The sequence below is a fragment of the Strongylocentrotus purpuratus genome, unplaced genomic scaffold (assembly GCF_000002235.5).
Source record: "Strongylocentrotus purpuratus isolate Spur 01 unplaced genomic scaffold, Spur_5.0 spur5_scaffold_10, whole genome shotgun sequence".
Taxonomy (NCBI): Eukaryota; Metazoa; Echinodermata; class Echinoidea; order Camarodonta; family Strongylocentrotidae; genus Strongylocentrotus; species Strongylocentrotus purpuratus.
Genome location: NW_022145595.1, coordinates 7,112,640 through 7,128,313, shown reverse-complemented (window position 1 = coordinate 7,128,313; position 15,674 = coordinate 7,112,640). Strand labels below are relative to the sequence as shown.

At 36.5% G+C, this 15,674-nt stretch overlaps 1 protein-coding gene across 3 annotated transcripts in view; it reads left to right on the top strand.

Moving 5' to 3' along the window:
• The window catches only part of LOC100888115 (short transient receptor potential channel 3), a 28,811-nt gene extending 15,186 nt beyond the window's left edge, over nucleotides 1-13,625 (top strand). For 2 of the 3 annotated variants that reach the window (XM_030979336.1, XM_030979337.1), the window contains exons 14-19: nucleotides 410-453; nucleotides 1,718-1,904; nucleotides 2,415-2,600; nucleotides 3,268-3,306; nucleotides 7,368-7,486; nucleotides 9,459-13,625. In XM_030979336.1, coding sequence (XP_030835196.1) covers nucleotides 410-453; nucleotides 1,718-1,904; nucleotides 2,415-2,600; nucleotides 3,268-3,306; nucleotides 7,368-7,486; nucleotides 9,459-10,239 — 1,356 coding nt within the window. In that variant the 3' untranslated portion in view covers nucleotides 10,240-13,625. Of the gene's footprint in view, nucleotides 1-409; nucleotides 454-1,717; nucleotides 1,905-2,414; nucleotides 2,601-3,267; nucleotides 3,307-7,367; nucleotides 7,491-9,458 lie in introns of all 3 variants that reach the window. The other variant, XM_030979338.1, reaches the window with a different exon arrangement.
• The last annotated feature ends 2,049 nt before the right edge of the window (nucleotides 13,626-15,674 follow it).

The window sequence follows — 15,674 nt, the reverse complement described above, 5'->3', positions numbered from 1 at the left end:
GATTGGACCAGGCTAGAGATATTTGAAAAAAAAATTAAAAAATGGCTGCCTTGATTAGAGTTGACCAGTGGTTGGGCACAAGGGAAGTCGAGGAGTATACTTCACTCCTCTACAGCATTGTCAATTGGGTTCAGGAACCCGTGATACAAGGGTTTGCAATCAATTGCAAATTTAAACCCCGATTCTGATTGAATCGTGGTCAGCCTTCAGAACAAAATGTGCACACAACTATGATCTTGATTGGCCATCGTCAGTTTTCAATCGATCGCAAACCTTTGTGTCACGGAGCCCAGATTTCTCGGCTCATACCTTCAGAATTCTTCTTCCTAGTTACCGTAATCGACAAAATAAGTGTAATAATCAATTAAATGTATAATTTTTTTTACTATATTTATTTTCTTAAATGCAGAAAGAAATCTATGCAGAAGATTTGGCTGATGAGGGTTATCACAGGTATGTCAAATTATCATAATGAAATAACTTTACCTGTTTTACATTGTAAATAGTAAGATTAGATAATGTGTTGGAAAATAGACTATTTTCTGGGGGGGGGGGGGCGGAGCAAAACGATCAGACTGAGTATGGTAAGAATGAAATAATATATAAACATTTTATTAATACATTTTATTAATACCGATGTACCTAAAACCATAGTTTTAAAGGGAAATCCAACCTTAACAGAGAGCTATTTTAAAAGAAAACAGGAAACAATCAGAGAAGCAGACTGGTGAAAGTTTGAATTAGATTTGACAGAATTTGTTTATAGAAAAAATTGTAATCACTAAGGTATGGGCACTTCAAATTGACTGAATTATGACGAAGTACCGGGCTAATATATTCCCCATTTGTTTAGACACATAACATGATAAGAACTTCAATTTTTCAACTAAATTGTATGAATCAGGAGGGTCTTTTCAGTATAGGGGACCTATAATTATATGCTACCCATATTACGCTCCAATATTGTGCTCTAAGGGAGGAGGCATTTAGAAAAGCGAAATTAATGATATTTTGTACACGACAAAATAGAGGGTTGTCCAATGACAACATCTTCATTATCCACGTAACAATTTGCTAATTTGAAATTTAGTGATCTCAAATTTTAAACATTTATAACTCCCTTATTATTGGCCCGGTTTATTTCTAATTTCGCATTTCTGTTTAGCTAATTTTTTCTGCTTCCATAACTCTCAATTCAATTCAGTACTAAGTGTCTTAATTGTGAGTTAAATTTACTAGGTCAAATTATGAATATTTATCTTTTGAGGAATAATTTTCAAAGGAAGCCTATAGCATTGTCTCCATCTTTATAATCTTGCGCCACATCAACTTTTGAACTGATTATGTCAGGTGTATTTCCAAATGTTAACAGTAGTACTTTAAAGGGCGAATTGAGTGCTTAAGTTTTTTCATTTTATGCAAATAACCATCTCTTCCCACCCGCCACTCTCTTTCTCTCTCTCTCTCCTGACTCTTTCTCTCTCCTGCTCCCTCTCTCTTTCTTCCCATCCTCTCCGTCTCCGTGTCTCGCTTTCACCCTCCCTCTGTTCTTACGTCTCTTTGCGTCGTCACCCACTTCCCTTCTCACCCCTCTCTCTCCCTCTCTTACTCTGTCTGTTTCTCTCAATCTGTCTGTTTATCTCTCTCTTTTTTAATCTCTATCTCCCTCTCTCTCCGTCTCCCTGTCTCTCTTTCAACCTCAACTTCTGGCCCACAGCATCCCGAACGCACTGCTTACTCTCTGGTGGGTATTCAATAGTATGGGCGATAAAGCGGAGCTCAACGGTCAAGTCACATTCGTCAACGTCGTGCACATCGTGATCGTCGGCATCTACTACACCGTTGCCCTGGTCCTGATCAACACTCTGATTGCCATCCTCGCCTCCAAGTTTGAATCTATCGCGGTTCGTCGAATTTAGAACATTTCTTATTAACTCTTATCATGCCACAGGGCTAATCCCCATTGTGCCAAGTCCAATGAGCATGAACAATAACTGCTATTACGAATGCTGCATTGCACGCACATGGCACTCAATAGGTAGCTCTCTCGCATATACAAAACAGCATAGCGATAGCGTGCATGCAGCCTTATGGCAGGCTATAAGGTTAACAAAATAACACGCTCTGTGAGGGTGAAATTCCAATAATGTTAGGATGAACCCTGGTGCATTTTCATGTATATAAAGTGCTGAAGAAATTGCTACAAAGATAAACACTATTTTCTTCGTGGCACTAGAATCGCCCCAAAGTCAATAAAGAGTGCAATGTTTCCTCTTTTCTATCAATTCGGTAAAACCCAAATCTCTTGACCAGAAAAGCAATTTTGTAGACCTACATGTTTATGTTTGTGGTCATTGTCGTGTCATCAAAAAATTACGATTCCCCCCCCCCCCCGCATTTCATCGTTTATTTAGGAAAATTCGGATACCGAGTGGAAGTTTGGACGGACCAAAATGTGGCTGCGATTTATCCGAACTGATATTGCTCTACCGCCTCCATTCAACATTGTACCGACAACCGGGTTCATTATCCGACTCTTAAAGAATTGCTTTTCACTTTGTACCGCCGGATGCACCCAAACGAGCCAGAAACAGCCTGAGGTAAGATTTTTTTTTTTATTTGAAAGTAAATAAAGAATGAATTGTCCGTCTTGTTTTTTATTTTCAACTAGTGTTCATAATTTTCTCTCACTGTATGATCTAAGCAAGTAACCCAAAACATTAAACATTATAGGCACTGTAAGTTTTTATAATAAACTAGTAAAGAGCAATATTTCACTCGATTAAGATAGTAAAACTTTGAAACGCTGTTAAAAAATACTGATTTGCCCAGTCTAAACAACTGATGATTAAAATGGGCCAGACCAAATTTTCGAAAGAGGCATTTAGCCGGGAATTCCATCGTGGTAAAGACTTGCTGTTTAAATAGCCTCATAGTCGATATCAATGTAGGCATGAAAATATGTAAACTTCTGTTATGATATGAGATATCAGCCCATCATATTTGTTCAGCAACAAATCCAACAACTTAAATGAATCAAGATTTGAATCGTTATTGAAGATTGGTTATCATGATCATTGCTAAGCATGCATTATTGCTACCGAATTTATGGTAATAACTGATTCTGGGAACAGTGTGTCCAGAACAGATGTTTCATAATAAAGTAGTTGTTTAATATATTGTTAGATCCCTTTTCATAGAAAGATCAAATCAGCCTTTTCAAAATTGTGACATATGTAAGTTTTTCTTTCCTTTACCTTTTTATAGAAATCAGAAGAAAAAACTAACCACGATGGCAATGCAAGGGTATGTACATACACTGTTGGTCACAATGGTGGAATATTTTTTTGTTATCCCATTCATTACGGTTCACACAGAGGATTTTTTTCTGTTGGGGATCGGGGGGGGGGGGGGGAATGCAATGAATTATTGATGATTAATTGCATTTTCTTTGTTTTTTGTATTTGTGGGGGCGGCCCCGTACCCTAGCCCCCGCTGCGTACAGTCATGATTCAGTGGCTAAGCAATGGCCTCGTTACTGTCAGGCCCCAGGATCAAAACTGTGAGGATGTGCTATATTAGTGCCCTTTTGTGAAACATTAATCCTCATTACTGTCAGTTATAAGGACGTAGGTCCACTAGTTGATTAGCATAGTAGCACACATATGCTTTAGCAGTCACGCAAAACAAACACTCACAATTCATCGCCCATTCCCGCCCGTGATAACGCTTGAAGTGGGCTCGCACGCGCGGCGGCCATTTTACACTTCCAAGAGCGATACGGCTCACTATACGTTACGTACTAAAAGGCTGTATTGTCTGACCGTTCATGAATATTCATTTTTTTGCTTACCTCGGCAAAATGCTTGCCTGTACTGAATGGACAAAATTACGGTGTGGGGCTGGATGAAATGGACATAATGAACTCGACTTATAACCTTACAATCGCGTGGAAAATTAAGTCCAAAGTTCGACTTGTTGTACATGTGTTATATAGGCAATGGCGAGCTTGCGACCTATTTTGATGAAATTACGGTGGGTGAACTTTCAAAAGTCAATGAGAAATGAGGGTTCCAATGAAAGAGCTAGTGATAACGTACGTCGGGGTGGATGTACTTTTCGTTTAAACAAAAAATGAATTTTTAACGATTTTTGTGTGTAAAAGTTCATAGGCTAACATGTTAGGCTGCTGACTCTGACGATAGGGGGCGTTGTCAAATGAGACTAAACGGAGCTATATGTTCATCTTCTTGCATCGCAGCACAAAGGGTGTCATTTTGCTGACGCAGTCATTGGTTGACGCATGACTGCGTCTGCGACAGGCGCGGTAATTGACGGGCCGTGTGAGGGTGACAATGCAAAGCAAGAGGTTTATTAAGATTGGCAATACTTTGATGAATTAAGCCCAGCGAACAAAGTACGATCCAATTTGGAAGAAATCGCTATAGTATTGACATTTGAATATTTTACTTATCAAGTCATTATGATTTGGGTTCCATTCATACGAACAAGAAAATAGAATATTGGGAGCATTTCAAGCTTACTTGTAGAAGAAAGAGCGAAATTGGCTCAGATCAGTCGGGCATTTGTCTACGATGTGAAGCCGATTCGGTTTTAATTCTGACTATTTTAGAGGGTTTTAAGAATTGCATTTGCATCGTTTAAATCATTATTCAGAACTATACGGTTACTCATGAGTTCTTATTTCAACTATTATATAAGTTAAAGTTCAAAGAATCCTTTATTACATGGATCAAAGTCATTTATGCAAATGCTGTAGGGAGTGTCATAAATAATGGTTGGGTCTCGCAAAAATTTGAAATAAAAAGGGGCATTAGGCAGGGCTGTCCGCTTTCTGCTCTATTATTTATTCTAGTTGTTGAAATTATGGCATTAAAAATAAAGCAAAATAATAATATAGATGGTATCACAGTCGTAACTACTGACACTGGTATTTCAAAAGAATTTAAGATATCCCAACTGGCAGATGACACTGTTCTCTTTTTAAACAACATTCAATCTGCCAACATATCTCTCGAAGAAGTAAAACATTTCGGACACTTCGCTGGGCCGAGCTTAAATGTGATGAAAACAAATGCTGTTACTATACAACAGCAACAAGCATTTATCGAAGGTATTAAATGGAACGATGAACCTGTCAAGTATTTGGGAATGTATCTAACAAGGGATAAAAAGGAGTCTGATCGATTGAACTGGTTTGTGAAACTAGAAAAAGTAAAATCAATCTTGACTTTTTGGAAAATGAGAAACTTAACTTACTATGGTAAAGTTGTAATTCTTAAATCACTTGTAATCTCACAATTTGTGTATGTTGCTTCGGTATTACCTATCCCTCAGAAACTAGTTGTTGATTTGAATAAACAGATGTATAATTTTCTATGGAATTCAAAAAGAGAAAAAGTCAAGAGAACAGTCTTAATTAATGATATTGAAAAGGGAGGATTGGGCATGGTCGACTTAAACTCTAAATTTTAATCGCTACATTTATCATGGTTTAACAATTTCTTTGAAAATAATTATGATATACCGTGGAAGTTTATGTTTAGATACTGGATTGAAAAAATATGTCCGTTGTTAGTAATTTTGAAAACAAATTGTTCCAGTAAAGACATGTTAAAGTTATGCTTAAAACAAAAAATACCTAATTTTTATGTTAACTGTCTCGTAACTTGGAGCGAACTTAAATATATTCAATTTCCACAAGTTATGAATGTTGAAAATCAAGTATTGTGGTACAATAGTAATATTACACATGAGAGCAAACCTCTCTTTTTTAAAGAATGGTTTAGAAAAGGCATTATAACAATGAATGACATTGTAGAAAATGGACGTTTTCGGCCAAGAGAACATATTTGTAGAGTGCTTGGCTCAAATTCTTTGCTAGTTGATTTTATGTATACGAAGCTTAAAAATGCGATCCCAAAAATGTGGATCGAAAGAATTCAAGATGTTAATTACGCACATGACGATAAAACAAATTCACAATTCGAAGGAAATAAGAACACTTGATTTTATAAGACTATCTTCAATGAAATCTAGCCATTTCTATAGCCTATTGTGTGACTTTAAGAAAAGAGAACCAGCTGTATTAACATTTTGGGAAGGTAAACTGAACCTTGTCATTGATTTTGATTGGAGAGATACATTAAAATTTAAGTTTAAGACATTGAAAAACAATAAAATAAAACAACTCAACTTTAAGACATTTCATAGGATTTTACCCTTTAGATACAATCTGTGCAAATGGAAAATTGTAAATGAAAACCTTTGCATTTTTGTAAAACAGCAGAATCTTTCGTTCATGTTCTTTTAGAGTGCCCGAGCGTAAAGCTTTTCTGGAAACGTATTGTGGAATTGATTGAATTGAACTTTAAAGAAAAAATTATATTAAACGAAGAATTATTAATTGCTGGTTTTGATTTCAAACATGCAAATGGAGCAGATATAAATACAATCGTTGCATATGCTCAATACGCAATCTATTTGATGTATATGTTAAATTATTTTCAAGGTAAACCATACAACAGCTTTTTCATATGGCATGTTTTTAAATACGAGTTACTCTTGGATAACATCTCGGATGTTGTTTCAGGGGCTCTCGGGACATAGTATTTTTTTTTGGAGAGTTTTTGAGAGCTTTTGAAATAGCATCTGGGAACTAAGGAAAATCTTCGGGGATATTTTATATCACTGAAGATTTTCTCTTAATAGTTTAAGAAAATACTTAAAGTGAATGTAAAATTTTGTTATGATGTAATGATTTGTGTGTCGGTTATTTTTGTAAATGAATAAAGTACCTCTGACAAGAGGAAAATAAAAAAAAAAAATTATTCAGAACTAAAATCAGGAAGGTGATGTCTGTTTAGATATCCATCTCTGATGTAATTGCAATTTTTTCTCAAAATGTCGGATCGCAGCAAAATCGTACAACGTGCGCTGCATGGGCTTTACTGGCGCATGCGCCGATTGCCTTTTTCGGTTAGTTTATTATTGATAATAACGCAGTCAAAATGACGCATTGAATGCAACGGGCATTATAGAGGCCTATGTAGTCTAAGATGGAAATTAAAGATCGTAATTTGTTACCAAGGCCCCGTAAAACAAAGGTTTGCAATCAATTGCCAAACGATAATGGCCAATCAAGATCAACGTTGCATTATTGTATTCTTCAAAAGGATGACCATTAACCAATCACATTGGTCATTTCAAATCTGCAAACCTTTGTGTTACAGGGCTAGATCAAAAATACGGGCGAATACAATCTAATGTTGAATGCCATAGCACGAATGCAAACGGGGCGCTGTAAACAATTTAAATGTATAGTCATCTTTTTTGTTCCTTTGCAGAAAGTAATGAAAGAGATACTTAAGAGATACAACACGACTCAAATCGAGAAACCAGACGATGAAGAATCATTCGGCATCGATGATATTCGTCAAATCAACCAAGACTTCGTCACCGTCAAGTAGGTTTGTTTCGACGACGCCGGGAATATACCCACTGCTCCATTCTACCTTAAAGATATGTCCCTTTTGCAGCCAACATCAAATTCTGTAGATCTTTGCAGGAATTAAGAATATGTCATGTATGTCCTGTGAAATCTAAACATTAGCAATGTCCTAGTATTAAAATTGTATAAAAAAAAAAAAATATTCACTGTCAGACACTATTGAGTGACTGACTGACATTTTTCTCCCTTTGGTAACAATATACATAAAATGAGCTGTAAGAGGAACTGTACATGAGCATTGGTCTACATCAATAACCCACTGCTTGTAATGGCCAAAATTAAACTGATTGAATCTTTGTGCAGCAAAAAAGTAAGACCATTCGGTAAAAGGGTCTGAAAATCAGACTATTACTTAGGTGATTGCAACTAGGCGTTGTGGCGTGCGCCTGTAATCCAGCTAAAAAGTGGAAGTTACAAACTGATTCAGCCGAGGACGCAGGTTCGAAACTGAGTCACGTCTTTCGGATGGTGACGTTTAAAGGTCGGTCCCAGACGTAAATAATCATATACACGTCTGTAAAAACCCAATACACACACACACACACACACACACGCAATCACTTAAGTCGACTTGTGCAGCAAAAAAGTAAGACCATTCGGTAAAAGGGTCTGAAAATTAGACTATTACTTAGGTGATTGCAATCACTTAAGTCGATTTGACAACTAATGGACGTTATTTTCCCACTCTAAGCCATTTTCAAGCCCTTTTGTTTTGAGGGAAGTTCTATATATAAGTATTGTCTTTCAAATGCCGTCGGAATTTAACCTTTTTATTTTGTTGGGCCTGCAAATGGGACATAGTACCTAACTCTTTAAATGCCACCCAAATAATCTTTCTGTGCCACGTATTGTGTGCCTGCTTCTAGTGCAAGATTTTGTTCTTTTTTGTTCTTTTCCTCAAGCTAGGTTCTTATTTCCATAATGTCAATACATATTTACATTCATTACTCAATAATTGAATGAAAACTAACATTGGCTAAAAATTGAAATATATTCAACAATTCTTCTTGCTTAGTATTATTTTTTTGCTAACACATTTATACCTTAAAAACAATCTAAGCAACGACTTGGATTTTTAAACAAAAGCATGCGCGTAAATAACAGCACCATTGACAATATTTTTAACGTAACATTTATAAATTACATATTGTGCATAATTTGAAATAATATTCATGTGATGAAATTAGACAGCGAGGTGCCCGAACATATTTTTGATCTATAATAAAGAAATTATATTTGTTATTACGCTCGCTCTACGCACTCGCAACATGTAAAAGAAGGATAATTTTAGGCAACGAGATGCCATAATATCCTCATATTCGTGTATCGAGGTGACCGAATAGATGATTTTTGTGTTTATATATATTTGGCGACGGTCTGTGGGCATACATTTTTTGATATATTATCTAGTGTATTGAAATTAAAAAAATTAAAAATTGAAAACGACATTACATGTATTTTGTAATTGCTCGCTCAAAAAGTTTAGAGATTAATGTTGCCTACATGGCACTTGACGAGTGCCAGAGTGTTGCAAAATGAATCTTCGTTGATGAATTTGGGGCTGGGGACACTCGAAGCTTTTTGTCATCTTAAAAGGATGCCATGACTGGAAAAAGTTTAAAAATCGCTGCTCTAATGTAAATTAATTAATTTATTATAGTCATGTTACACATTAATTCGTCCTTGTTTTCACGAAGTGACGGTAGTGAGGAAAATCGTGACGCAAAGTGAATGCAATTTTTTTTCACTACCGTCACTTAATTCGTGAAAACAGCGACGAATTATTGTCAAGAATGTCATTTCTCATTGTTCGCATAAAAGTTGTAAATCCTTCGCAATTCAGCCAGCAACTGGGACGAAATGATATAAACCTCGCTGTTTAATTTAATTCAATTCTTATTCTACGCTTAATTATCTTCTCATTCAGATTCAATGTACAGACCAAACTGCAAGTCATCAAGAACATGATAGACGCCATATGGTTAACAATCGGAAATATCGAGTGCAACTTCCCAATCATGGACGACATAAAAGACAAGATACCGGTTACCCGAACCGAGGTCATCGATATGTTCCAGACTAATTATCCGGTCCTTGATAACGACATAGGTAACCTTCAGGTGGTCATCGAAGACGTCATGGAAGAGCTCGGCTACCGTCCCGAAGTCGCTCCGAAGCCGCGTCGGAAGGAAATTGTTCAGGATGTGATCGACGGGCCACCCATAGTCTTGCCGGACCCAACTCCTGCACCGACTCCTGAACCGACTCCTGAACCGACTCCTGAACCGACTCCTGAACCGACACCTGAACCGACTCCTGAACCGACACCTGAACCGACTCCTGAACCGACTCCTATACCGACTCCTGAACCGACTCCTGAACCGACTCCTGAACCGGAGAGGACTCTCATCGAGCGAGTAATCGACTTCTTTACGGAACTAAGTGACAATAATGAAATTGGTCAGGATGTGATCGACGGGCCACCCATAGTCCTGCCGGACCCGACTCCTGAACCGACTACTGAACCGACTACTGAACCGACTCCTAAACCGAAGATGACTCTCACCCAAAAGATGGCGAATATGTTCGCAGAGGGCCGAACTGTGGAGACCGACGACGAAGTGACAGAAGAGGTTCAGAAGTTTAGACTAGGTTTCATCGACCGAGTAATCGGCTTCGTTAAGGGATCAAGTGACGATAATGACTGAAGCATGCTTAAAAGATACCTCAAGATATAACTTTAGTTATTTTGAGATATGTAATTTACATTTGCCCATTAACCTACAAGATTCCACACCAAAGTGTTAAAGAGAGGCATAAAGAAAGATGTACAGTTTCTTAGCACGACATGGGCATTGCCATAATAAGTAATTTATTTTTCAAATGTATTATAATTTATGAATGCTACCTGCCCAGGTGTGTATGGTGATGAAGTATTTCTTTCACCTGATATTATCCTTTGTACCAAATTTTATTGCAAGAACGCAAATTCCATAAATAAGATGGTGCTCTTTTGGGGTGAAGGTTGCGCATTTTTGCCAACTGCTATATTTTAGTATTTTTAAATAAGTGAGTAACAATTGTTCACCTGTTAAATTTTCTTTCAACACATATAATTTGTACGATCTCAGTTATAATTTTCTCTGATTGATAAATAAAGGTTTTGTTATTTTATTCAAATGTCTTTCCAACTAAAGCTTGGTGCATGATACATGTACAACTCCACCTGGTACGTTACATTTTCAAACAAAAAATGGCTGCGCCAATGTCATGCTATTAGGAATGATATCATGCCAAGAATATCTTTCTTAATATATCTCTTGTAGACTCTCATAAGGAATATTTTACATCAAAGGGCAAAAATACATATCCCTTTTTCAGAATACCAACACTCATTCTGTGGGGTAAGGTTTTCTTTAAAACAGGATGACCATGGATGGTTCTTGGTGGTTAGGCCTACTGTAATCCTATGCCCATTTATGTGGAGCAGCTGATAGGCTCTGCTGTGTAAAATACAGAGTATCATAATTTCCCCTGCTGTAGATGAGCCGCCATGAAAAGGCGCTGAACGTTCGAGCAATTTCTTCTTAACGGCCACTCTTATACTTCGCCTGGGTGGAGAGCGGCAAACATGTTAAAGTAAACAAAAATACGAGACCACCATTTATAAACGATCATAGTAATACCGGTTTCTGATAGAGCACTTTAATATCAAGTGACGAATTTGAAAGCGCTAACCGTTTGATTACTAGATTCACTTACTATTTACAGTCCGTTTTTTCCCTTTCCATGGGGCCATTCAAACTAGTCGCCTTTTTACGGGCGCGCACATGCTAAATGAAGCCACTGCTGACGTTCGCATCTTACCGGGTGCGTATTTTTTTATTTACATGGCAGCGAGGGGAATTTCTCGATTAATCCCAATGAAACCGCTCGCGAAGAGTCTAGACTAGACCGAATCCGAGTACGAGTACCTAGCAGCAGTGCAGTGTATTATATGTGTTGTACTCTCATACCCCAGAAGGGGGTCGAATGAGTCAATAAATTCTATTCTATTATATTTTATTATAAAGGGAATTGTACTTAACATGTAGATCTAGAGAATGAAACGATGAAAGACATCTTAAAGCTTATCTGCCGTAGTTTACAGGAGGGATCAGAGCCCCCTGCAAGGTCACTGGACAGGTGGTTATCTCATCAACTAAGTTCTCAGTTAACATAAGAAAAAGAGGATCATGGGGGACCAACGGTCATCGATTAGGCACTGTTTGTTATATAGATGGCGCCAATTTACCAGGTACCAATTTACCACCTGGGTAAAAGAGAGAAATATAGATAAATTGACTTGATCAAGGACATCAGGAAGACAACTGACCGAGAATTAATAACCTACTAATGATTCAAAATCGGTCTTTTTGATGTTGGCCTGGAGTCGGTTTAGCGGTTTGACTGAGGTACTAGCTGGTCAACACTCGGGTTGAGGTTAGGGTTAGACCGAGGTCTAAGTTGCTCTTTTGTTAAGCATGACCTAATGGTGTCTTTTCACAAAGCGTTATATGATAGATACTTCAAGCCCAGCTCAATGTTTTAACTGAATTGGTAGATTACGGGCCCTGACGGGGCCATGACTGTTTGCTCTAAAAAAGGACAAGAGTCGTAATATTGATGCAGCTATGATTGCATAAAGATCTCTTTCAAGATTAAGAAATAAATAGAGGCTTTAATGGTACACTTCTGATGAAAAAAACATGTTGGTGATAAATTTTGGTACGAGGTTTATACTCTTGTGTTCTTATTAAGCTAATATTGGTCAGGTGTTTGGTATAAAGGCAAGTATATTCGTGGAACGATCGCAATTACTTTCGAAAAAAATCGATCCGGGAGCAATTTCAATACCCTATCGTATACCCCTAGGAACTTATGTGCGGATTGCGTAATACGACTTTGTAAATGTCCGCACATTTAAAAAGATGACGTACAAGGGTATTGAAGTGACCTTAGGCTGATTTCTCGAAAGTTTTTGCGATCGTGTAGTGTGTAAGATATATAGTTGTGCTCATACTACTTTCATGTGTTTGCTGATTACTGTTTGTTGAACAAACTCGCAAGGGTTCTCGTGTCTAGCCCAAATATGGACTTTTAGTTTGTAAAATTTAGCGAGCGAGATAATTGCGTTACCAAAAAGATGTATATCATTTTATATTGAGGGCGACATTTTATATCGTTTTAATATATTGTTGTTACTAAAGTATGAGAATACACCGGTGTGGATATAATATATAGATGAAAAATACGGGTAGTTTCTAAACTATTGGGGACTTAATTAATATGTTGTACTAACTACAGGCTTAATGAAAAGTTGCACGAAGGGAAATGCGCCTTAACTCACTCTCACACATTCAACTGTGATTACGTACGAGCTCTGATCAAATCCGAAATCGGTACTTTCACATGTTTTACTTCAAAATACACGAGCTTTGAAATGAAATTAATGTGCATACATGATGGGGTGGGTGACCAAATTTTCCCTTTTCCCTTTTCCCCCACACATTAAGAAATACGTAGATCAACATATTTCATGTTATATACGTAATAAGAATAATATATCATATAATCGAATTCTAAGCAGTTCAAAGCTGTGTAAACTTACAATCAATAAAAACACGAGAAAATTGGAAGGCTTTCCAAGACTGACTTCAGTCAAAATGTGTGACCTTACCTCGTGCATGATATTTCCGGGTATTTGTAAAGATTCCACACAAGATTCCAAAAAGTGTCATAATTCAAACAAAAGCAGAACTATATGTTGAAACTTTAAACTAGATAATAATTTCTCTCTATTGTTGAAATTTCCTGCAAACAGGAAAAATATGATTTTTGTTTATTCACGTGTTAACAACAGTGTTGGCCTAGTCATTACCTGTAATTAGATTGTTTTAAAAGTTTAAAATTTGTCTCCTCTGGATATGTCATTTATTCTTTTTCACAGCATCATTTTTCTTTTAATGTTTGGTATATTATTTCAGTCAAAATCGTGCAAAATACACTAATTCAAAATCATGCAGAATAAACTCATCATTAATAAATCAACTTATTCTTTTTTGTTTTTTTTTGTTTTATTGTTGTTTTCTCTTTGAGTTGTTGTAAAAAAAAAAATTGTTTTTGTTATGACCAATAAAAAATCACTTATTACAACAACAAAAACTAACAAAAAAATGTACTTATTTGCAAATCAATGTGCTTTTTAGAGTCCCACTGATCACTTCTTTGTTAATGGAAAGTCCGCAACGTAACTAGATTACCTCTTTCGTCCACACGACAACCATAACAAATATACTGTGAATAAATACATTTTTGGATTATTGAATAAACCCGGAATAGTTTATGTTTATGAAAAGTGTATGCTCGTCAAGAACATTTTTTTTTTCTCTTGAAGTTCATAATTATTTACATTTTTTTAAATTTCTGATTGATATATTATATTTACACGATATATTTAAACGTTCAAACGTTAAAGAGAATATCCATTGATGCAGTATTAGTGTATCAAAAACAAAAAATCCTCTACATTTTTTAATTGAACTATTTCCGGTAACAGACCAGTTTTGGAAACGTTTCCCCTCTCAAAATGAAATGAAAGCTCTTATTACCAATCATAATGTGAAATAATATGTTTGACTAATACGTGATGATACAAATTTATGTCTATTAAAATTATGTCTATCCGGACTGGATAGATATCGCATAGTCCCATATACATCTTTCTGTGTGCAGTGCTTGCAACTTTAACAAGACTGGGCCAAGACTGGAAATTTTGAAAATTGAGTGGCAGTGATTCTTTACAATTTTTATATATTTGGATGCCCCTGTGGATGTGTTAAAAGCACTAGAAAATTTAGCCCCTAAAATACCTTCTGCTTTCGAGAAAAATTGAATTAAAAAATTTACCGGTGCTCCCGGTAAATTTTAATAAGTTTCAAATAGCGCCTACGGCCGTACAATAATAGCTGCGACCATGAAAATCCCCAAAAATGTAGCTGTGATATATAATTTCAAAACGGGAATATCTAATCGGTCGTTTAGTCAAGATACATTGTTTTATAGCTTAATTAATATCTTGACCTTGAGAGGGAGCTATACAACATAAAGTGTTTATTATTTACAATTTCATAACTTTAGACTCGGTTTCAACCGCGACAACGATCCCTGAGTATTGTAGGATCGCATATGCTTCAAATATGTTCATTTGAACCGAATTCATGACCCCATACCAAAACTTTGTATTACCTTCAAGGGCGTGTCTGCTATTGCTGAATGAGATGGAATGTCAAATCGGAGGGCTTTTTGTGCTCTTTGAAAGGAGCACACAATGCGGGCAGTGCGAATATAAATTAAATTTCAAGGGATGGATTAGAGTTTGTATCTCCACATTTAGAATATTAAGGCATTTGAAAAGCCATGCTTTACAGGGAACATTTTTTATCTAATTTTCTTCCACACTTGCATAATACAATGATAACGCTCACAAATCATTTTCAACTCAACCTTCTCTTTAAGGGCGTGTTCTGCTACTGCTTAAGGCCATTAAAAATATACATGTTTAGCGTCCCCATCCGCTTCCTGTTTGGGGGTCGCCTCCTTTTTTGTTGTTGTTGTTGTTGGAATTTTGTTGATTTTTTTTTTTCTTCATTTTTTATAGAAAAAAACACATGAAAAACGCTGCTAAAATGTATCTATTTCTGATTAAAAAAGAAGAAAAAAAAGTCGGCGGCCATTTTGAAACATAGCCCCACTGTCATGGAAAATGTACAGAGCGGCCATTTTGAGCGGCCATTTTGAAACATTTTTTTTTAAAATTTGGCCTAATGAGATAGAATGCTCAATCTGATGGCCTTTATGTGCTCTTTTAAAAGGATTAATCCTACACTGAATAAGAAAGGGGGAACTTCAGCAGCCTTATGAAGGTCAACAACATGGTCTATCGAATAAACCATCGAATAAACGGAGGCTGCACAGTACATGATACCCACTGAAGAGGAAAAGAAACGGCGCCATCTAATCATCAGTGATGAATAACCACAACAACAACAAAAAAAAAAACACAGCACAGCTAGGCAGAAATAATCTTTTTAGATTGGTCAGC